This window comes from Myxocyprinus asiaticus, chromosome 7 (assembly GCF_019703515.2).
Source record: "Myxocyprinus asiaticus isolate MX2 ecotype Aquarium Trade chromosome 7, UBuf_Myxa_2, whole genome shotgun sequence".
Taxonomy (NCBI): Eukaryota; Metazoa; Chordata; class Actinopteri; order Cypriniformes; family Catostomidae; genus Myxocyprinus; species Myxocyprinus asiaticus.
Window position 1 is genome coordinate 2,577,357 of NC_059350.1, and position 23,706 is coordinate 2,601,062.

The window sequence follows — 23,706 nt, forward strand, 5'->3', positions numbered from 1 at the left end:
TGTAAAAAACAATATTTTTCACCTTGAAAAATGTTTTTGAAATTAAGTTGTGTACATTCTCGTATTCAAGGTGCAAGGATCATTTTAATACCTTTTTAAGATGGCTACACCAAATGACATTTTTTTAAGTCATTAAATATTTTATTTTTGTAGAAAAACTTTTTTTAAATGGTGAAACCAACATGAACTCAAAGATTACATTTCTACGACCTTGACATGTTTTAAACTATATTTTTAAACCATTTATAATTTTTATCACCGGGGACAACCTTATTTGTCAATGATTTTACTTAGATATAGCCTGTGTGACAACTAGCCCCGGTCTCCGCTATTCTATATAAAATATAGAATCAATACACCAACTCAGTGTTCTAAGTTAGACAATGATTTTTGATAATGTCTTATTTTACCAAATATAATAGTCTTGCAAACACACACAACAACAGGACAGGAGGTTTGACAGATTTATGGTTAGAACTTTGAAGCCTGGTTGCTAAGGTTACGACCCTTTGGTCGAGGGGTCACACCCTATGATTAACAGATTTACATTTTTGTTTGAACTTCTAAATAATGTTATTTTTAGCTAACAGAAACGGAACAGCTCTGCTCTTAGACTTAAGGCTCCTCAAATGTGAACAAATGCCAGTTGAGAACAGGAAATGCTCTTTAAACTTTAAACAGGTGTAACTGAACAGTTGTCAGAATCAAAGTGGCTACAAGCAAACTGTAAGTACAGCTAAAAACTGATCAGTCCAAATTATCCTGTGTTCTTTTATCAAATTGAATTATTAAGTAGAATCCATTCATAAACTCTATATTTCTGAGTGTCGTGGGCCATGTGTGGAGTGAAAGTGGGGTCTTGGAGGTCTGCTGCCCTGTTGCACAAGTCCAATCATCCTATGTGCATCCATCAGTGTCTGACTGCATGTGCGTGAGACACATAGAGAGCCATGATATTTATTTACAAATATTTATTATTTCTGTGTGTTCAACTGACCAGTGGAATTGTTAACTGTGGCAGATTTAAATGTAACTAAAATATTTAAGTGTAAATCTATAGCTAAGAATCACATTTAGGTGTGAGAAATGCTGTACACAAAAGCTCCAGATTTTTGAAGAATCGTGACTTACTTCAGAGAGGCAAGATCTTTGATTAGGCCACACACCAGCTCTGTGAAATCTTCCAGATCGAAAGGGTGGTCCTCCAGCTCCAAACTGAGAAAATGTAAACGGATTAAAAATGCACAAAACATGTCAGATAAACAAACAGACAAGCACAGACAGATAGACAGATAGTTAGACAGATAGAAGAGAGAGACAGACTGACAGACAGACAAACATATTGACAGACAGAAGAGAGAGAGATAGAGAGACAGAAATACAGAAGAGAGACAGACAGACAGACAAATAGATAGATAAATAGATAGATAGAAGAGAGAGACAGACAGAGAGATAGATTGACAGACAGAAGAGACAGACAAACAGATTGATAGACAGAGAGAAGAGAGAGACAGACAAACAGACAGAGAGACAAACAGATTGATAGATGGAAGAGGGAGAGATAGAGAGACAGAAATACAGAAGAGATAGATAGAGAGACAGACAGACAGACAGACAGACAGAAGAGCGATTCAGACAGACAGACAGATAGACAGACAGTCAAACAGACAGAAAGAAGAGAGAGACAGACAGACAAACAGATTGATAGACAGAAGAGAGAGAGATAGAGAGACAGAAATACAGAAGAGATAGACAGACAGACAGATAGAGAGACAGACAGATAGACAGACAGACAGACAGACAGAAGAGCGATACAGACAGGCAGTCAGATAGACAGACAAACAGATAGTCAGACAGACGGACGGACGGATGGATGGACGGACAGACATACAGAGAGTGAGTGAGTGAGTGAGTCTTGGTACATTTAAACACTACATCAATGGAGGTCTATGAGCTATTTTGAAGTTTTGCTACAGGAAAACCGAAAGTCTGATCAGTTACAAAAGATACAACACAATAAGTCAGAAAAGTCTGAAGGTCTGTGCCAAGTTTAGTAGATGTATCTTAAAAGTTATAGGAGGAGTTTGTCTTGGAAAAACCCCAAACCAAGTCTGTAGAATAACGGTATGATGGCTTTGTCAAGCCAATATAATAACTAGTACCATAATCTAGGCAGTCTAAAATTGTAAAGTCGTTCATACTCAAAGACACACATTTCCCTCACCTAATGTTATTGAGTTGGGAATCTGTCACAGAGTGGATGGATATGGGGCTGGACGTATCAGGATGAGACTGCTGGTCAGCACCAGGACTCAGATGAGGTTCATTGGCATCACACAATGGACTGTTTGGCCCTGTAATTGACTGAATATCCAGCTCAGTCTTACTAACAAAATACTTCAAAGAAGTGGAACACAAAACATTGATGTTAGGCAGAATGTTGATGCACTCTTTTCCATATAATAAAAGCTGTGACCAGGAGCTATCAAGCTCCAAAAATGACCAAAAGGCCTCATAAAAGTAGTCAATATGACTCACATTCAAGCTATATGTGAGCTTTGTGCGAGGACAAGATGGAAATTTAAGTCACAAATAATTAACTGAGAATCCATTGCAACTTTTAATCAGTCAAGTTAGTGTATGACTTTAGAGTTGCATGGACTTGTTTTGCTGTTGTTGTTTTTTTGTTTTTTTGGAGCTTGACAATTCCTGGTACCAGTATTCACTTTTAATGTATGTTCAGATAGTTCTGGGAGGTTATATTAGCCAGTCATTTTTGATGATTTGTGTCTGGCATTTCACAGTAATGAGCAACATTTCAGATGCTATGCGATTGATATTGGTCATATTCTCTGAGCGAATTATGTAACAACATAGCTTGTTGAGGCTAAGTCATGTAACATTTTTGATGGAAATTCTAAAGGAATGTATTCAGTAAATGTGTTTCCATCATAGTTTATGCGCATGTCTTCTTGTCAAATCAAAAATTGATTGGTTTTTTTATGCACATTTTGGAGTTTTTATTTGCATCTTTGTGTTTCCATTCAGCATTTTTATGTGATATCACAAATTTTGCATACAAATTTGTGGACGGAAACCCAGCTAATGATGACTGAATTTTCATTTTGGGGGATCTGTTCCTTAAAGTTCCTTTAATTTGGTTCATTGAGAAGATTTCCTCACTTGCATGACTCCTTCTTCACCAATAGGTGGGGCTACAAGTAAAGACAAACTCCTCATGCCATTATCTTCACAGATTGTTGTGTTCTCAGCAGTAACATCAGCGGCATCCATAGCGAAGACACACTTATCTGCTCTGTCATTGATTACTATCTCAGTAACCATGTTAAGCTCTTCAGCACCATTCTCACTGAGCATGCTCAGTTGCTCAAGACCACACTTTTCATTATGAGCATAAGCAAACATAATGGAGGGATTCATTTCATATTCATGTCGACCACACTCCTCAACCTCCATCACATTGAAAACTCCTTCAAGTGGTTCTTCAACATTCTTATCAATCTCACAAGTGGATGGTGAAGCTTCAGTAGCTTCTTTGAGAACGTCAACTGAAACCTCAGTCGATTCCTTGCAGTTTTCAGTAAAACCTTCAGAAACTTTGGTACCAATCTCAGTTGTGACGTCAGTTGGATCCCTAGCATCAGCGCCAGGGTCATTGGACATTTCTGAAGCAAAAAGTGGCTTTTCTTCAATAATGTTGCTTTCCTCATCATTATCCTCAACACTCAACATCTCAACGTTTTCCTTTGTCTCAAGAAGGCTTGGAGCATCTGCATTAGGATAGCATGGACTTGCATTGGCAGTTTCAAGAGTATTGGGGTTGCTTGGCATGGATTCCACCATAATAAGATCTTGAACATCATTCCCCAAATCCACCTGTTCCTCCTTTAGAGGAATATCCTTCAATGGGCAAGAGGTTGGGAAGGAGGGGCCTGAAAGTTCTGGCTCAGTAGTTCCTTCCTTATCAACAGAGACTGGGCTGTCCTTCTTCATACTGTTGCTCATCATGACCGACAACTCATTAACAACCTGTACTGATGTTGCCGCCACATTCTTCTGCCCTCCTCCAATCATATTCCCTCTAATGTGCTGTTCCTTGTGCTTCCTCTTCCTATCTCCAGGCCAACACATTCCCATTCTCCTCCTTACTCTCCTCTTTATTGGAGGCTGTACAGAACCTTCTTCAGCCAACGCCACAGCTACAATGTCTGAACACCCTAATAGGCCACCCACCTTTTCCTCAGTGGCTGTATTCTCTTCATTCACGTCATGTGACATTTCTCGCCCAGTTTGATAGTTATCTGATGGTAACTCAGGGTCACAGTCTCCTAACACACTCAGAGCTACCTGAAGTGCCTGAGACTCTTGGTTTGAATTGCTTGTTGTGGTTTCACTCTCTTTATCATCCAGTTCTATATCTGGTTGGTCAAAATTGGTAACTTCCAAATTCAAAGGTTCTGAAAGAGTGCATTTGTCATTGTTGTTTGGTTCTGGGGTTTCCAATCCAATCAAGGCAGTTTGTTCCATCTCAGAAGGGACCTCCGGATTGCTGCCATGCTCATCATTATCATTATCTTCCAAGGAATCACAAGGAGCAACATGGAACTCTGTTGTCTCATTGATCTGTAATGTGCTCTGTTCAGGTTGACAGTCATTCTGCTCTTCTGAGCGTGATGCATAATGGGAGTGGTCGTTTCCTGATTTCGAGGTCTGAAACTAGACATTAGAAGATTAGAAATGTTATGCGAGTTAAACAGTCCACAGTAAACTGTTTGAAGATTCTAGTATGTTATCCACCTTTTTCCTTAGCGAGAAGTATGGGCATTTGTCAAGTAAACACAGCTGTTGTTGCGGCGTATGTCCATTAATTTTTTCGTTGTGGTGTTTGGATTTTGAGGAGAGTGTGTATGATTTCGTATGGACATACATCAGTAACTATACCAATGTGTTACTGAATGATAATAAACTGCAAAAAAGTCATAAAGACAAAGAAAGCAACAAAACCGGCATGCTGTTTCTCCCAGATGCAGTTGAGATTTAATCTAAGCACAAACGCAACATTTCGAGCTAAATTATTTGTTAGTTCAGCTTCAGATGTGTGTGCTTGTCATCTTATTACCCTGCATGTTCAAATCAGACAGACACATTGAGGAAGAGCTGTGAAGTTCTCATACATGAGTATGTAATCGCTTTTTCAAGTTTTCCGATCGGACAGTTATTTCCTTTTCAATCCGCATGTTAGTTTAAACATTTGTTTGGCGGGTGATTGACTGGTGAGAGGTGCTGTTTCGCTGCTGTCCGGGATGCATCAGGATACCGTTTTAAACCTCAAATGTGATGTGCTTTTTGACTACCTCTGTATATGTTTTTTGTGATCCAATCACAAAACATTTTGTACCCCGTTTACAACTATGTTTAGTGCTGACCATTTGCGATCGGATCATCCGAAACATGTCTTATTACCAGCTGTAAACAGGGTATAAAAATGACTGCAGCCAGAGCTAGGGAATGCTGTAGAACAATTTCCGGCGGAAGTCCCACTCACATTCATTTTCCCAGTAAGACCCCCAGGAAAAAGGTGGATTGGATTCTATTTTAATAAAGAAAGATGTCTACAAGCTGCAGGTCTGTTTCTGCTCCAGAGCTTCTCTGCCTTTTTACTCTGCATTGAGTCCTCTGAGGAGGTTTAAACTCTGCTGAAGACATAAACACATACTATAGGCCTACATAAAGCTGTAAATGAGAAAAGTGAATACAATAAAATTAATTAAAAATTGGGTTCGTAATGGTCTACCTGGCATCTGGGATTTTCTTTTAGTCATTGCAGCGTTTCAGTCAAACTCACTAAAATGACTAAAAAGCAAGCATTAAAAACATATTAATGACAAACTTTACATACAAAACATCGTTTAATTTGTATATTCTGCCACTAGCCTGCTGCCAGTTAGTAAATAAATTCATTATTATAATTGTGTTCCAGCCCAATGTATTATAATAAAATTTCTACGAACCCTAAATCACTTTTATAACACATTAAACATATAAAATACACTTTTTATGCTTTTAAAGTGGTGTAAATAGCGTTAAATGTCTCTGACTGACAGTTCCTGCTTTCCTTCGTGCCGTAAAGCGCGAGGCTCTGCTGAAAAGCCGGAAGTGCTTGAGTCTCCATTGACATCAGTGCAAGCCTGTGTTTATAACTGTGTTCATGACACTCTACCGTTAAACTTTAATGACTGACAGCTTATTCTTCTCAAAGGAAAAGGTGTTTATCACGTAAACCGCCCTCAGAGGAACATCTGATCGAGGTACTGCATTAAAATGATTAGTAAAGAGAGTCTGATTTACGAACTAGCTTTCTTGCTAGCTAGCACTGCAACTGAATTAGTTGTTTACTTTCTGGTTTAAAAGGTGAATATGGCGAGGTTCGTGTCCTGATAACATTTTGCTTTGTTTCAGTCCGTTTGTCGCGCTAAAACAGCAAAACGTGTTCAATAAAGGTGAACGATTCACCTGTTTCAACTAGCAGGGTAAACGATTTTTAAACAGTCGCTATTCTGCTCAAAGTCAATAAATGTAATGTTATGAAGATCTAGGAAGTGTTGTCTCTAAATCAAGCACACATAAATATAAATAAGTGCTAATGTCGATGGTCTGTGTTCGTAATTATTCACGCATTACGTATTCATTCGTTCTGGAATGCGCCATGACGTCACTCACTTGCATGTCTGGCTGTGCTGTTGGAGAGTCTGATTCATGGGTTTTGAAAATAACTATTGTTGTTCTTACTGCAGGTTTGAGGCAACTTTGGAGAAAATGAGTCGAAGCCGGAACCCTCCGCAGAAGGGCCAAGGGGCCGCCAGGGCCAAACAGGTAATAAATTGGTGAAGATGGATTACGGTATCAAAATGATAACATGCAACATCAGTATCTCACCTTCAGTTAGTAAAACTGCACAATACCAGGGCTACCACATACACATTTAATGTTAATGTAAATATCTCTATACTAAACATATACAGCTCTGGAAAAAATTAAGAGACCACTGCAAAATTACCAGTTTCTCTGGATTTACTATTTATAGGTATGTGTTTGAGTAAAATAAACATTTTTGTTTTATTCTATTAAGTACTGACAACATTTCTCCCAAATTCCAAATAAAAATATTGTCATTTAGAGCATTTATTTGCAGAAAATGACAGCTGGTCAAAATAACAAAGCAGATGCAGTGTTTTCAGACCTCGAACTAATGCAAAGAAAACAAGTTCATATTCATTTAAAAACAACACAATATTAATGTTTTAACTTAGAGTTATGAAATCAATATTTTGGTGGAATAACCCTGATTTTCAATCACAGCTTTCATGCGTCTTGGCATGCTCTCCACCAGTCTTTCACATTGCTGTTGGGTGACTTTATGCCACTCCTGGTGCAAAAATTCAAGCAGCTCGTCTTTGTTTGATGGCTTGTGACCATCCATCTTCCTCTTGATCACACTCCAGAGGTTTTCAATGGGGTTCAGGTCTGGAGATTGGGCTGGTCATCACAGGGTCTTGATCCGGTGCTCCTCCATCCACACCTTGATTGAGCTGGCTGTGTGGTATGGAGCATTGTCCTGCTGGAAAAACCAATCCTCAGAGATGGGGAACATTGTCAGAGCAGAAGGAAGCCAGTTTTATTCCAGGATAAACTTGTACGTGGCTTGATTCATGCGTCCTTCACAAAGACGAATCTGCCCGATTCCAGCCTTGCTGAAGCACCCCCAGATCATCACCGATCCTCCACCTGGTATTCTAATGGTTAGACGGAGACCTGGAGAGGCCTTCAAGCCACAGTGTCTCGCACCCACTGTGAAATTTGGTGGAGGATCGGTGATGATCTCCACCAATGAACCCCATTAAAAACCTCTGGAGTGTGATCAATAAGAAGATGGATGGTCACAAGCCATCAAACAAAGCCAAGCTACTTGAATTTTTGCAGCAGGAGTGGCATAAAGTCACCCAACAGCAATGTGAAAGACTGGTAGAGAGCATGCCAAGACACATGAAAGCTGTGATTGAAAACCAGGGTTATTCCACCAAAATATTGATTTCTGAACTCTAAGTTAAAACATTAGTATTGTGTTGTTTAAAAATGAATATGAATTTATTTTCTTTGCATTATTCGAGGTCTGAAAACACTGCATCTTTTTTGTTATTTTGACCAGTTGTCATTTTCTGCAAATAAATGCTCTAAATGACAATATTTTTATTTGGAATTTGGGAGAAATATTGTCAGTACTTTATAGAATAAAACAAAAATGATAATTTTACTCAAACACATACCTATAAAGAGTAAATCCAGAGAAACCGATCATTTTGCAGCGGTCTCTTAATTTCTTCCAGAGCTGTATGTACGATATTTTGTGTTGCATCCTCTCATCTCAGTTTTAAGTTCATAAAAGTGTAATAAAATGCATACAAATCTAAATATTATGTTGTCCCTAATTAGATATGTACTCAGAGTCTTTGAATGCATACGTTCTCTGTTTTAATCAAAGTTTTTTCTTTTTTCTCTGCATATATTGTCAGATGGGACTGCTGTTGGATTTGGCTCCTGACAGTGGGCTGGATGACTCTGGAGGAAATGAGGAGGAGTTAGAGGCGGAGCTTCTGGCCCTGGTGGGAGGAGGAGGAAAGGGTGGGCCAGCGGGCAAGAAGGGTGGAGGGAAAGGTGAGGACACCAAACATTTCAAAGTGCCCAGATAATCATGTTAGGCTTTCTTGTTCTGTTGATCAGAGTGTTGACAGTTTTTATATAAATTGGTTTGTCTTCAACTTTGGGCACTTTAATATATTCAAAATGTTTCTACAAGCAATGTTCAATATTGTATATGCTTGCATCATAAGAGAATAAAGTCATTTTTGTTTAGTTTTTTTTTTTTTTCTGAAAGTCATGAAGAATCCCACCAATTTCCAATATTGTGTGGTGGAAATTATATTTTTAACATGCACTTAAAATGGCCAACTCCTTTGTCTAGCTAAGGCTAATTTCATAGATACAATTTTTATGTGTCCTAAATAGACACAATTAAATAATATTTTCACACTTTTGGCATTATTTGTCAAAATTACAGCTTGATTGGAAATGATGCCCGATTAAAAAATATTCTGCTCACAAGTGATATTTACCTTGAATTTTCTTTGTTTTCTTGGAACATCTGTTGTCTCATATTTCATCTCAAGCGTGCTCTTCACTGTCATTTGTCAACTTGGTTAATAAATACACTTTTGAAAAAACTGTAATAGGGTCAAAACTTTTTTTTTATTTTGTATTTTTTAAATGAACAGAAATCGTTTTCGAAAAATAAATATTAAAATCTTTTATGTTTGTCACTCTTTGTTTATATTATCATAGATTTAAAGGGATAGTTCACCCAAAAATGAAAACTCTCATCATTTACTCACCCTCATGCCACCCCAGATGTGTATGACTTTCTTTCTTCTGATGAACACAAATGAAGATTTTTAGAAGAATATTTCAGCTCTGTAGGTCCATACAATGCAAGTGAATGGTGGTCAGAACTTTGAAGGTCCATAAAGCACACAAAGGCAGCATATAAGTAATCCATATGACTTCAGTGGTTTAATCCATGACTTCAGAAGTTATATGATAGGTGTGGGTGAGAAACAGATCAATATTTAAGTTATTTTTTATTATAAATTCTCCTCCCTGCCCAGTAGGTGGCGTATGCATGAAGAATGTGAATCGCCCAAAACAAAAGAAGAATGTGAAAGTGGACATTTATAATAAAAAAAATGACTTAAATATTGATCTGTTTCTCACCCACACCTATCATATCATTTCTGAAGACATGGATTTAACTACTGGAGTCATATGGATTACTTTTATGCTGCCTTTATGTGCTTTTTCGAGCTTCAAAGGTCTGGTCACCATTCACTTGCATTGTATGGACCTACAGAGCTGAAATATTCTTCTAAAAATCTTCATTTGTGTTCATCAGAAGAAAGAAAGTCATACGCATCTGGGATGGCATGAGAGTGAGTAAATGATGAGAGTGTTTTAATTTTTGGGTGAACCATCCCTTTAAACATGTAATAATTGGTATTTTTATAATGGATTTTCATAGATTAATATTGAAAGTCTGGGTTTGGGACAAGGCCAAAACAATATTCCAAAAAAGGCATTTAAGAAGTACCAAAAATAAATCATGAAGCCCTGGTGAAAAGTTCCAGTTTGGTTTTAATTCAGACCTTCATATAACAACAACAACAAAAAAAGTTGAAATCTCTTATTTCAATAAAAACTCACCCCTGTGACATAAGTGCCAATAGTTGATGTGTATATGTATGTCCCTGTTTTGTATGTATTTTTTCCTCATCTTTCTCCATCTCTGTCATCATGTAGCTCCAGTGCCCATGGAGGACATTGAGCGGATGGCAGCTCTGTGTATGAAGGATCTGGATGAAGACGGAGAAGATGACGGGGATTTGGAGAATGATGCTGATCTCTTAGTAAGAGGAGGGCTGTTGCACTTAAAAAGAACAGGAGAAAAGTTCACTCATTCTGAAATGCAGTACAGATTGTAGGGATGATGTTCCTAGTTGCCTATCTATGTTAAGACTTAGTAATTATTTAGAGAGATGAGAGACTGTGGCTTCTGCGTTTAGTTTAAATGGTACTTTAGCGTGAGGGGATTTTGGTTGTAGTTGTTTGATATGTTTCAGGCCGAGCTGAATGAGGTGTTAGAAGAGGAAGTGGTGCGGAAACCCCCTCCGTCACCAGCAACCCCTCAGCGCTCAAACGCAGCGCCTCGGACAATCCCCGCATCCCAGAGTGCTCCAGCCAGTCTGGAGTCTCGCCTGCAAGAGCGCATCGACATGTACCAAACGGCCATCGGCAACGCCAAGGCAGCAGGGGAGACCAGCAAAGCACGCAGATATGACCGCGGACTAAAGGTAGGTCAGGTCTCACTTATCCTCAAAGAACCTCATTACAGTCTCTTTAATTTTTGTTAACACATTCTGTTTTCAGACTCTCCAGTCAATGCTGACATCAGTTAAAAAAGGGAAACCCATCAATGAAGAGGAGATGCCTCCTCCGGTGGCCACTGGTGGAAAACCTTCTCCTGCTCCACAGGACGAGCCAATCAGAGAGCAGGACAAGACTCCTCCAGCATACACTCCACCTCAGACGACCAATGTGAAGCCATTGCAGGAGGCCAGGCCAGTTGCACCACCCAAACCTCAACTACTACAGCCTCCATCACAGAGATCAACAGCCATAACGCCTGATACACCAGCCATATCACCCCTCACACCCATCCAGCCCAATGCGCAGCACTCAGGTACAACTGACTCTTATAAAAGTGTGTTTCTGATCTTATAGAAGCTACTTTAATTAGGTATATTCATGCAAATAGTTCCATATTCTGACTTGATTGTATGTGTGTATTTTAGGGCCCAAAGCAAGTATATTGAACAGACAGAGAGAATATAAACTGGCAGCCATACAGGCCAAACAGAGCGGAAACACGGACCAGGCCAAACAACTCTACCTCATCGCCAAGGTATGACTGACCTCTGACAGGACTGCAGCTGCTTCATGATTAACATGTTTAACATTTTTTCATTTCTGTTTTTTCTGAGCACAAACTGTATTTTTGCATTCCAGTTCCAGCTTTCCGCTGCCTCTTTTCCAATTGGTAACTGGTTATAATGAAATTAAAGAACGGTTAATAACATCCTTTTCTTAAAATGACAATTCTGTGTGCTAAGGGTGGTTGATGCACCAGTTACAGTGTTACCAGATCTCTCAAGAAAAAAGGGGACCTGGTCTGGAAAAACATGCTCACAATAAGGAACTTGCCTCAACCAAAATAAGTAATAAGCAATTAAATTTTTTCGCCTTGTGGGGAAATTATCAGCATAGAAATAATAACAAGCAAAGGATACAGTAGGTTACAGTTTCAATAAATGTATTCTTAATATTAAGGATATCATCAAAATATTTTAAATATTCCAAAAATACATCTAAAGTCAATTAATAGCCAAAATCTCTCTCTCCTGCAGGCATGCAGTTTGGACTAAACGTCATCTTATGTGTGACGAATTATTTTATTTTAAACATGTAATAATTGCTTAAATATTGTATTGTAATTATTTGTTTTAACTACAGATCTGCTGCTCGGTGAGAACCTGTGGTGTAATTCTGAAAATTGACTAATAAACCTTTTAGAGTAGACTTTATTTTCATGAATAAATATTATAAGACAGAAATTAACCGGTTATCAACATTTAAAAATAACGTTTTTCACTCCGGAACAATTGAAAGGGACTTCGTTCCCGTTTTCAGTTACGTTTGGCCAAAAAAAAAAAAAAAACGGTTTTCGTTCCTTGGAACGTTTTCAGTCCCTGCTTTTAACTACTGTATAAACAATCCCAAAACAGAGGAGTAATATATTTTTTTTAAATAGTCACTATTGATATAGATTTTTGCAGATAACTGAAAGCTCCAAAAAGCAACTATCGGCACCGATTAATCGGTCAAAGAGATATATATCGGTCAACCTCTAATTTCTAGTACCAGTTGCCTCGACTTTGTCTCAATTTGCTCAGTGTAAGGCTGTATGTGAAAATCTGAATCATTAAAAACAGCAATGTAGCATTGTGTTGCGCAACACTGCCACTCGTTAGTAACAGTTTTTGTAGAGTCTTTCCTTTAATTATGCTGGCTTAACAAAGCCAACATACTGTTATTTTTTTTTTTTAATCCCTAGACTATAATTTCTGACTAATTCATCCTAAAACTTTCAAGCTATGTCTACTAAACTCAGCACAGACCTTCAGGCTGTTCTGGCTCTGATTGCTAAGACTTTTCAACCTGATTGGAATTTCGGTCGTCACACAGCGGACGATCAACAATCCCCCAAATCCCATAAACTGAATGTTTAAACGGACCAAGACTTTTTAAATTAGCAACTGTCTAAACATGCAGACATTCTAATGTAAACAAACCCACACAAAGCACTTGATCTGCTTAAACTGTCTCTCTCTCGACTATCTTGCCTATTTTCAAAATTTTTTTAAACTAAATTTTAGACAAGGCTTTGTCAAGCCAACATCAAATTTGTCTTGACAAACATTTCCTATCTAATCTACTTTTTGTTACTCTGCAACACTGCTGAGTTATGATGTTAACTTTAGCTTGTAGCCAAGGATATACAGAAGTTCAGAGCCAATAAGAATACAACACCATTACGACTGCAGTTGCAGAAGATCTGTAGAATTGGAAACGTGTGAGTGCTGAAACACTGTTCACAAAATCAGATTAAAAACTGGGAAAATGAACTCTGTATTTGCATCTTACTCCCCCACAGAAATTAGACTCAATGGTGGAGACTGTTGACAAAGGGGAGTATTTCGATATAAGCTCTCTGCCGCCCCCTCCTGGTAACTCTTCGCATCACACATCACGTGAAATTATCTCTGCATTATTTCTACACTGGAAATGGTCATATTTACTTAGTTAGGTGGATATCTTGCTCTCTTCCTCAGGAGAGGTTGAAGTGCCACATTCGAACCCTCCTCAGATGTCCACTAAACCAGCCGCTCCCCCTACTGCACCAATGGCTGCCCCAAACACAAGTAAGAGAGTGAGTGTGTGTGTGTGTGTGTGTGTGTGTGTGTGTGTGTGTGTGTGTGTGTGTGTGTGTGAACCCGACGTCCCAAACACAGTTTAAACCCAGTCAATGTCTCATGTAAACGTGTGTGTCTTTCAGCTCTCTCGGCTCCTCGGAGCGTTGGTGAGGCATTACAGCAGCGCATGGACAAATATAAAGAAGCTGCAGAAAGTGCAAAGAGCAAAGGAGATGACCGCAAGGCACGCATGCACCAGCGGATAGTCAAGGTAACGCATGCAAAAATGCTTACGTGCACTTAAAAAAGGTTCCATTTCAGACTCAGAATCAACCCCTTGCGTTTTTGTGTATTTTCAGCAATATCAAGATGCCATAAAAGCTCATAAAGCAGGACGGCCAGTGAATTTGGCAGAACTTCCTGTTCCACCAGGTAAGAGATCTCTTCTCAGTGTGTGTCGTTAGAGCATTTGTGTGCGCACAATGCTGTTCTGATGTCGTGTGTGTGTGTGTGTGTGTGTGTGTGTCAGGTTGTCCTCCGCTACAGGGCACTGAGGGCAGTGGTCAGAATTTTATGGGCGTCCTGGAGACAGCAATGAAACTTGCCAATCAGGATGCAGATGCAGATGAAGACGAGGAGTCACAGAAGGAAACAGCAAAGGTCAGAAAATCAAGAAACTGACTACTCAAAACCCAAATGCTCTGAAATGACTCAAAAGGGTTTTTTTTGTAGAGGAAACATCATTTCAGCCTAACAGATTCAAACTGTAAAACAGTTAGAAATAATCCAAACAGATTTTCCACGCTCTGTTTAATCATTTTCATTTACATGCATCAGTGTAACAATACATAATGGTAGTAATAAACGGCAATTTTTACTTACATATTTTTTTTGACTAAAACATTTTATTAATTTAAAAACTCAACAGGGTTTCCATGCAGGGGCAGTGGTGGCTCAGCGGTTAAGGCTCTGGGTTACTGACCAGAAGGTCGGGAGTTCAAGCCCTAGCATCGCCAAGATGCCACTGTTGGGCCCTTGAGCAAGGCCCTTGACCCTATCTGCTCCAGGGGCGCCATATCAAGGCTGACCCTGCACTCTAACCCCAGCTTAGCTGGGATATGTGAAAACAAATAAATTTCACTGTAAATATGCAAAAATGTATGTATAATGTGTGACCGAAATAAAGGCTTCTATGCGTGCTGGAATCCTGGAATTTTGCAATGCAGTTTTCCAGTCATGGTAAATTAGAAAAATATCTAAATGTCCTGGAAAATAATTATTTGTTTTTGGTAATGATCGGGACTCGGAATTGAAGTCAGATAGCACATTCGTATCATTTTGTCACTGCTGGCGGCTGCACATTGTGAAACAACATTGACTGTCATGAACGAATCCCTGTCATGTACTTTCTCTGCTCACCTGCTGTCACCTGCCACCTTTGCTCAGATGAAATTAAGTATTGATATATTACACACACAAATTTGTGCCAACATTGCTGTTGTGTTAACCACAAAAACATTTGATTTATAAACCGCAGACAACGACGACGACCACAGAATTTGTTTGAAACGAATTCACACCCCGAGTTGGAAACATGGTGATTCGGCCTTCACACCTCAGGATGTGAATTAATTTTCAATAATTCAATGATCGAAGTCTGGACAAAATCACAGAATCTAGTCATAAAAATGTCTTTAGCTATAAAACGCAGAATGCCATGGAAAATGACATATTTGGAAGAAAATGAATGTTTGAATATACAATTAATCCTAGTGTGATAATTAAACTGCAGAAGTTTGTGATTTTAATTAAATATATAATCTGCATGTGCTGTGTGCTTCTAAATGAATGCGTAGAGACGGCCGCTCATACACAGAAAACACCTCATCATGATCATCACACACTCTTGTGTATGTGACATGACTTAGAGCACTCTGAAGTGTGCAGCACATACAGACTATGTATTTATTTAATTAAATCACAGCTTTACGGGGATTAATAATCATACCATGGGCCATGGAGCAATCTGCTTATCTGGAGGTGAGAACACAGACGCATCTACTTTTGCTTAATATTACACTTGTTGGGCACATAAAGTGTCCTGGAAAATTGTGCCTAGAGAGTGGGAACCCTTATGGAGTGAGGACACAAACAATTCATTGAAACAGGACGTTTGAATGGAGTTCAGTCAGAGACTATATAAAAACATTGCTGTCTTAAACCTTTAGAGGGCAAGGATAGCTCATCAAACTGGTCTAATGAAATGCTCTTTACCCAATAAAAAGCTAATTCAAATTATATTGCCAGCAAAACCATTGTGAATAATTGATACATCGCTCCAGCTCTACCATGAGCTGAATATAGGCATGCTATAATGAGAGTACTGAGTATGATTTGTGTTTGAACATGATTTTTTTATTCCTGTTTTTGTGTCGTGTAGCCATCAGGTCAACCAGCTGTTCAGAAATCGAGAGCTCCCGCTCCTCCAAAAGCATCGTCTACCGTAGGAACGCCCACTGGCTCAACAAACACCCTTAAACTGGGGGGGAAAGGTAGATGAGCGTGTTAATAACTTGTGTGCGTAATATTGTGTCTATATGAGTGTGTGTTTATTGTGTATGTTGTTTTGTAGCCCAGCAGCAGTTGGATTTCTTGACGATGCGCAGGCAGCAGTTTGTGAAGGCAGCATTGCGCTCTAAAGAGATGAAGGACATGCAGGGAGCAGCTCAGCACCTCAGAAACGCTAAAGGCCTGGATCCCATGATTAATGCTGCCAAAGCAGGACTTCCTGTCGACATCACCAAGGTATGTGGATGAGTGTAATGGCAACTGATTCGTTCACAAGTAAGACATTTATTATTTGTTATTTCTCGTCACATTTAATTTAGACTTAAAGCTCACAAGTTTGGCTAGTAGATATACATACATTTGTATAATGCAGGAAACACTATGTATGAAATATGAGGTTGATGTGAATGTGAATAGATGTATGGTGAAATAGTGGCTTTCAAATGGATAGATAAATGCCTTTAAGCTTTAAAACAGTTAACATATGCTTAAAGTATGTGTTAAGTTTATTTCTCGGTGATAAGACTGTTAAAGAGATCTCAATCTCTTACTCATATAGTGTCAATGTTTTATTTAGAGAATCGTCTTTTTTCCAGGTGCCGGGCGCTCCTGTCAGTGAGGAAGACTACAGACTTTCTCAATCTCGCTCATCTTCTCTCTCCCCTCGTTCAGCTGAGCAGTACGCTCAACTCATGGGGCAGCTCAAACAACAACATGAGGTTATAACACCTTTATTACATGCTTATTCACATTAATAGCATTGTTATTGATATGTTATAACAACATAGCTATTTATTGGACTGGATAACATTTCATTGAGCTGGAAAATGGAAAAATACTGAGGGAATTGAACACAAGTGCAGTGTTTATTTAAAATCTAAACGATTTTCTAACATTTTTGTCCAGAAATGCCTTGCCTACTCCCAGCAGTTCACACATTTGGGGAATGTAGCAGAAACTGCCAGGTGTGTTTGCGTTTTCATTAACGTTTATGCCGTAATTGTGTTGTTAATGGTCTATGTTGCTCTTCGTCTCATCGGATTAACAGATTATGCAGGTGTGTGTTCCTGAATGGGGCTTTGAATATGAACTAAAGCATTACAAATAGTAGAGTTTTTGCATTTTATGCATTCATGGTTGAATAAATATTTAATATATTGGTTTTTCTTCAACTTTGGGTGTTTTTAGCACTGTGGGCTTCTAGAAAGTATAGTCTCGTTAAAATATTTTTTTACTCCAGGGCTGATACACCAGGGGGGTCATATTTATATATTTAACCATGTACACTGGCGGCCAAAAGTTTGGAATAATGTACAGATTTTGCTGTTTTGGAAGGAAATTGGTACTTTAATTAACCAAAGTGGCATTCAACTGATCACAAAGTATAGTCAGGACATTACTGATGTAAAAAAACAGCATCATCACTATTTGAAAAAAGTCATTTTTGATCAAATCTAGACAGCAGCCATCACTCCAACACCTTATCCTTGAGTAATCATGATAAACTGATCATTTGCTACTAGAAAATCACTTGCCATTATATCAAACACAGCTGAAAGTTATTTGGGTCATTAAATGAAGCTTAACATTGTCTTTGTGTTTGTTTTTGAGTTGCCACAGTATGCAATAGACTGGCATGTCTTAAGGTCAATATTAGGTCAAAAATGGCAAAAAAGAAACAGCTTTCTCTAGAAACTCAACAGTCAATCATTGTTTTGAGGAATGAAGGCTATACAATGCTTGAAATTGCCAAAAAACTGAAGATTTCATCCAAAGGTGTACACTACAGTCTTCAAAGACAAAGGACAACTGGCTCTAACAAGGACAGAAAGAGATGCGGAAGACCAGATGTACAACTAAACAAGAGGATAAGTACATCAGAGTCTCTAGTTTGAGAAATAGACGCCTCACATGTCCTCAGCTGACAGCTTCATTGAATTCTACCCGCTCAACACCAGTTTCATGTACAACAGTAAAGAGAAGACTCAGGGGTGCAGGCCTTATGGGAAGAATTGCAAAGAAAAAGCCACTTTTGAAACAGAAAGACAAAAAGTAAAGGTTAGAGTGGGCAAAGAAACACAGACATTGGACAACAGATAATTGGAAAAGAGTGATATGGATCTTAACCCCATTGAGCTTTTGTGGGATCAGCTAGACTGTAAGGTGCGTGAGAAGTGCCCGACAAGACAGACACATCTATGGCAAGTGCTACAGGAAGTGTGGGGTGAAATGTCACCTGAGTATCTGGACAAACTGGCAGCTAGAATAACAAGGATCTGCAAAGCTGTCATTGCTGCACGTGGAGGATTTTTTGATGAGAACTCTTTGAAGTAGTTTAAGAAGTTCTGAACATTTTTTTCGAATTGTAATAGTAATATTTCATGTTATTAATGTCCTGACTATACATTGTGATCAGTTGAATGCCACTTTTGTAAATAAAAGTACCAATTTCTTTCCATAAGAGCAAAATCTGTACATTATTCCAAACTTTTGGCCGCCAGTGTATGTGTAAAAAAGAGAAATCTTTAGAAACAATTTGAAACCTGTACTATTTTTAGTTAATCTTAATCTAAATATAAATGTTTTATCTAAATATGTAGGTGTGAGAAGTTGGCTGAAGAATGCATGAGTAATATTGAACTGCTGAAGAAAGCTCACGCTAAAGGAAAATCAGTTCCCAAGTTCCACTCAGAGGAGCGCACCTTCAACACTGTCAAGTGAGAACACATTTACTGCGCTGTCTTATAAAGGACATAGCAAAGATTGCTATTGTTTTCATGTAAAGGTGATTAAATATAATTGATGCAGACTAATCCAAACCTTAAAGAAAATTGTGCATTTTCAGAAAAGCATTATCTAATTTATTTATGAGTCATTTTTCCAAAATGAGAACATCCCCAAATTTCCCCCTTAGAGACGTTTTGTCAGATTTAGCGCAGTTCTGTAAACATCTCTCTCTGTTCAGGATCAATCCTAACCTTACGGCCAATGACATGATGCTAATCATCGTGAAAGGAATCAACCTTCCAGCTCCTCCAGGTGTGTGTGTGTGTGTGTGTGTTCATGTGGGATTGTGCATGCAGGTATGTTTATCGATCTTGTTTTCTCCAGGAGTTTCAGCCAGCGATCTGGATGCAAGTGTGCGCTTTGAGTTTCCTTTCCCCAGTGCGGTACGAAACACACCCTCACACTCATCAACACTCGTACACACACTCTCACTCAGTAATGCTGTTGTGATCTAACAGTGTGTATTTATCTTAGGAAGAGGCTCAGAGAGACAAAACTAGCACTGTGAAAAACACCAACTGTCCAGGTGCACACACACACACACACACACACACACACACACATTATCTTGTAGAACTGTAGTGATGCTGCCTTATAAGTTGAACAAAGTTATATCTTGTTAGTTGCATTATATTATATTACTTTATTTTACATTAGCTGACAGTCTCTCTCTGTGTTTGTGTGTGTGTTTGTGTAGAGTTTAAGGAGCAGTTTAAGCTGAACATTAAGCGAGATCATCGAGGCTTCAAGAGAATCGTACAGACCAAAGGCATCAAGTTTGAGATCATACACAAAGGGTGAGAATCTATTAACCAACACCAGTAATTAATATCAGCCGCCAGTCAACTATCAATTGTGATTGTATCGATCGTCATTGTGGGTTTGTGTGTGTAGTGGTCTCTTTAAGACAGATAAAGTGGTGGGAAGTGCTCAGCTGAAGCTGGAAGCTCTGGAGAACCAGTGTGAGATCAGAGAGATCATTGACGTGAGTGACACACACATTCACATATCACTCACACACACACACACACACACACACAGATGCTGGAGTCCCATGAGTGTGTGCTGCTGTTGCAGGTGCTGGATGGGCGGAAGGCGACGGGAGGGAAACTGGAGGTGCGTGTGAAGATCCGAGAGCCGCTGGGTGGAGTTCAGCTACAGTCGGTGACAGAGAAATGGCTCGTCATTGACCCCTTGACCCCCTCACCTGAGAAAGAGAGAGACAGAGAGAGAGAACGGGTATGAAGAGAGAGCATGTGTTATGGAGTTTTTTTTATATAAAATTTATATCACAATTTTTACTTGTCTCTTATAATTGCCCCCTTATATATTTAACAAAAAAAGACGAAAAAACACCATAAAAATACCAATCATTTTTTTTTAATTAAGTTTTATATTTTTATATTAACTTATATCACAATTCTTACCTGTCCCTTATAATTGCCCCATTATAAATTTTGCTAAAAAACAAAAGCACCATATTTAACAGCGTTGAAGCCCCCAGCTTCTTGTGATATTGATGCACAATGTAGTATGTCTCCAACAAATGTTATTTTTAATTAATGTTGTCTCACCATTCCTGAAGGCTCCTTCACCAAGATCCAAACCCAGAAACGATCATGACAGGAACAGCAAACCAAGGTAACACACAGAATTACTTGCATGAATGTCCCTGTGTTATTTACACACATGTGTGTTTCTCATGTGTCTCTCTCCCTGGTCTTGTTTAGCTCGTCACCACCGCAATATAAACTGCACAGCTTCAGTCTGCTCAACCATGACAAAGAAAGACTAGAGTGGAAGGTGTGTGTGTTTATAATTGGAGCGATGTAGTTTTGTTACATTGTGTCATGCTACTCTCTTCCAGTGTTGACATGGTATAAGGTTTGATATTTTGTGTTTTGATTTGAATTCCTCTGTTTTATGTGTATTGTTGGGCTGTTTTAAGCAGATGTAAAAATTATTTTTAGATCAGTGATTATAAGAAGAACAGACAAGACCCATCAGAACTGATCAGACAGCATATGGACATCTGTCAACGACTTCAGTGGCAGAAATCATACCTGGAGAGACACCCTGCTGCACTGATAGGTAATAAACACACATGCACACATAAGTAGTTACTTTGAAATTATAGTGTGTCAAGCTACTTATAATGTGAAGTAGTCTCATGGAAATTATGTGACTGTGGCAATTTTGCAAAAATGTAATAAAAAGTTGAATGAATCTGTCAATTCCAGAGAATCCACAAAAAGTGAAAATGCATAACCCATTATCTTCGTTTCCCCTCTGTCTGTGTCTCAGAATATGAGAATGTGCTGCGGAAGTTTGTTCACGGTCTCTCGGATTCTGTGAAAATGTTTTCCATTCAAGGCAACAGGGTGAGCACACACATACACTCACGCTCATGTAATCAGCCTCCAGTTGCTCTTTCTTCAAACACAATCGCATTGATTCCAGACGTCCTGTAGTTTTGCTCGTCTGTCTTCTTTGAACCTTCTCTATCAGGTGTGAAGGGTTTTACTGTCACACACTTGAGCAGATGCATACACAGATGTTTCATTAGAACTTTGTAATGTCACGTTTTTTCATAATGAGATTAAATCATTTCACATTTTGGATTCAGTCATTGTGATTAAAGCTGAAACTGTTCTTGTTTCTCAGGATGCAGCAAAAGACGCTCTCGGCCGACTGAAGAAGGTGGAGAATGAGGTGAATATTAAACCCTGCTTTGTGTCTCTGAATCTCACACACGACACATTTAACCTGCTGTCAGATCTAACTCTTTCACTGCCTGTCATTCTCTCTCACAGCTGGAGTCAGTGAGGAAAAAACGAGGCATCAGAGAGTGAAGAAACGTGTCAAGTGGCAAGACTGCCTGCGGAAAAACTGTTCACATCACTAATGAAATCATGAGATTATGAATTAATACTGGCAGATATACAGAGCTGCAGAGGAGAACAGAACTAAACACTACAACACAAATATTTAAAGGGATAGTTCACCTAAAAAGGTCAATTCTGTCAAGTCGTTCCAAACCTGTGTGGCTGACTTACTTTCATAGAACACAAAAGAAGACACATTAAAGAAATGTCCAGGTGCTTTTTTCCATACAGTGAAGCAGACAGTGACCACAGGATGTCAAAATGTCAAAAAGCATAATAAATGTACCATAAAAGTCTTCTGAAGCCATACAATCGCTTTACGTGAGGAGCAGAGCCCTCCGCTGTATCTATCAAATCTCATTCACACTTCCACCTATTCAGCATGCTGCGTTGTGATCAGTCAAGTGACATGCATGAACCAATGACCTTTGAAATTAAGATTCAAACCTGGTACAATGCGTTTCCATTCACCATATTTTAATACATGTAAATGAAATTTTTGAGCTGTGGCAGAGGGCAAGATTTTCATTGACTAACGACTTATATTTCAATCAGATTGTATGGGCTATTTTATGGTGCCTATTCACTTTTATTGTATGGAAAAACAGCAGCTCAGACATTCAGCTGAAATATAGAAAGTCATATGTGTTTGGAATGGCATGAGTAAATTATGACATTATTTTCATGGGTGAACTGATCCTAAAGCACCTTTAGAATTGCTGCACTCCATTTTTCTTTGATTTAAATCATCAGAACACAAATACTCAGAACACACCTTGTTGCTCTATAATTATTTCTCTTTTGTAAGGAGAGACGTCTGAATGTTAAATAAGTGTGGAAGCTAGATCCCACCTAGGAATACATTTATAAAAAAAAAAAAAAAGGTAATTCAGACTTTTTGTCTCACAGGTGTGACTTCTCACCTTTACAAGTTTGCAATTCTGAGATGTGAAGTCACAATTCCAAAATGTAAAATCACAATTCTAAGATATAAAGTCACAGTTACAAGAAATAAAATCACAGTTCCGAGACGTAAAGTCACAGTTCCATGAGGTGAACTCAAAATTATGAGATATAAGGTCACAATTCCGAGAAATAAAGTCACAATTCCAACACTGAACTTGCAATTACGAGAAGTAAACTCGGAATTACGAGATGTAAAGTCACAGTTCCGAGAGGTGAACTCAAAATTATGAGTTACAAGATCACAATTCTGAGACAGTCACAATTACGAAACATAGTAACAGTTGTAGTCATAATTCTGAGATGTAGTCGTAATTATGAGATGTGAACTCGTAATTACGAAAAGTACACTCAAAATTGCGAGATATAAAATCACAATTCCAAGATACACTATATTGCCAAAAGTATTCGCTCACCCATCCAAATAATTGAATTCAGGCGTTCCAATCACTTCCATGGCAACAGGTGTATAAAATGAAGCACCTAGGCATGCAGACTGCTTCTACAAACATTTGTGAAAGAATGGGCCGCTCTCAGGAGCTCAGTGAATTCCAGCGTGCTACTGTGATAGGATGCCACCTGTGCAACAAGTCCAGTCGTGAAATTTCCTCACTACTAAATATTCCACAGTCAACTGTCAGTGGTATTATAACAAAGTGGAAGTGACTGGGAATGACAGCAACTCAGCCACGAAGTGGTAGGCCACGTAAAATGACAGAGCGGGGTCAGCGGATGCTGAGGCGCATAGTGCGCAGAGGTCACCAACTTTCTGCAGAGTCAATCGCTACAGACCTCCAAAGTTCATGTGGCCTTCAGATTAGCTCAAGAACAGTGCGTAGAGAGCT

At 38.8% G+C, this 23,706-nt stretch overlaps 2 protein-coding genes across 4 annotated transcripts; one reads left to right on the forward strand and one right to left on the reverse strand.

Annotated features, from left to right (window-relative positions):
* Window positions 1-50: 50 nt before the first annotated feature.
* si:ch211-286b5.2 (uncharacterized) lies at window positions 51-6,752 on the reverse strand. 3 transcript variants are annotated; one of them, XM_051703451.1, is made up of 7 exons: window positions 6,742-6,752; window positions 5,816-5,874; window positions 5,638-5,714; window positions 3,184-4,737; window positions 2,225-2,397; window positions 1,132-1,215; window positions 51-921 (listed from the first exon to the last, which is right to left on the reverse strand). In XM_051703451.1, exons 2-7 carry the CDS (start codon window positions 5,841-5,843, stop codon window positions 813-815), a joined length of 2,025 nt encoding a protein of 674 aa, XP_051559411.1. In that variant the 5' UTR covers window positions 5,844-5,874; window positions 6,742-6,752; the 3' UTR covers window positions 51-812. The 3 variants fall into 3 exon arrangements, with proteins under 3 accessions (XP_051559411.1, XP_051559410.1, XP_051559413.1); XM_051703450.1 differs by lacking the exon at window positions 6,742-6,752 and having other exon boundaries at window positions 5,816-5,919; XM_051703453.1 differs by lacking the exon at window positions 6,742-6,752 and having other exon boundaries at window positions 5,638-5,717; window positions 5,816-5,840.
* Window positions 6,186-21,973, forward strand: LOC127444197 (coiled-coil and C2 domain-containing protein 1A-like). Its single transcript, XM_051703445.1, has 29 exons — window positions 6,186-6,329; window positions 6,816-6,894; window positions 8,592-8,733; window positions 10,429-10,535; window positions 10,749-10,979; window positions 11,056-11,368; window positions 11,481-11,590; window positions 13,400-13,472; window positions 13,578-13,667; window positions 13,802-13,929; window positions 14,018-14,090; window positions 14,188-14,318; window positions 16,099-16,210; window positions 16,291-16,463; window positions 16,823-16,945; window positions 17,133-17,191; window positions 18,827-18,943; window positions 19,192-19,265; window positions 19,338-19,396; window positions 19,488-19,539; window positions 19,711-19,810; window positions 19,908-19,998; window positions 20,091-20,252; window positions 20,599-20,654; window positions 20,744-20,816; window positions 20,984-21,104; window positions 21,318-21,394; window positions 21,678-21,725; window positions 21,827-21,973. The coding sequence occupies exons 2-29, from the start codon at window positions 6,838-6,840 to the stop codon at window positions 21,863-21,865; spliced, it is 2,991 nt and encodes a 996-aa protein (XP_051559405.1). The 5' UTR covers window positions 6,186-6,329; window positions 6,816-6,837; the 3' UTR covers window positions 21,866-21,973.
* The last annotated feature ends 1,733 nt before the right edge of the window (window positions 21,974-23,706 follow it).

Bases quoted from the DNA above. Each gene is read 5' to 3' on its own strand.
- si:ch211-286b5.2 (XM_051703451.1), bottom strand. From the start codon at position 5,843: ATGACTAAAAGAAAATCCCAGATGCCAG. The intron at 5,715-5,815 runs GTAGACCATTAC...TGTCTTCAGCAG, and splicing joins AAGAAAATCCCAGATGCCAG to AGTTTAAACCTCCTCAGAGG. The intron at 2,398-3,183 runs GTGAGGAAATCT...ACTTCTTTGAAG, and splicing joins GTGAAGAAGGAGTCATGCAA to TATTTTGTTAGTAAGACTGA.
- LOC127444197 (XM_051703445.1), top strand. From the start codon at position 6,838: ATGAGTCGAAGCCGGAACCCTCCGCAGAAGGGCCAAGGGGCCGCCAGG. The intron at 11,591-13,399 runs GTATGACTGACC...ACTCCCCCACAG, and splicing joins AACTCTACCTCATCGCCAAG to AAATTAGACTCAATGGTGGA. The intron at 19,999-20,090 runs GTGAGTGACACA...CTGCTGTTGCAG, and splicing joins AGATCAGAGAGATCATTGAC to GTGCTGGATGGGCGGAAGGC.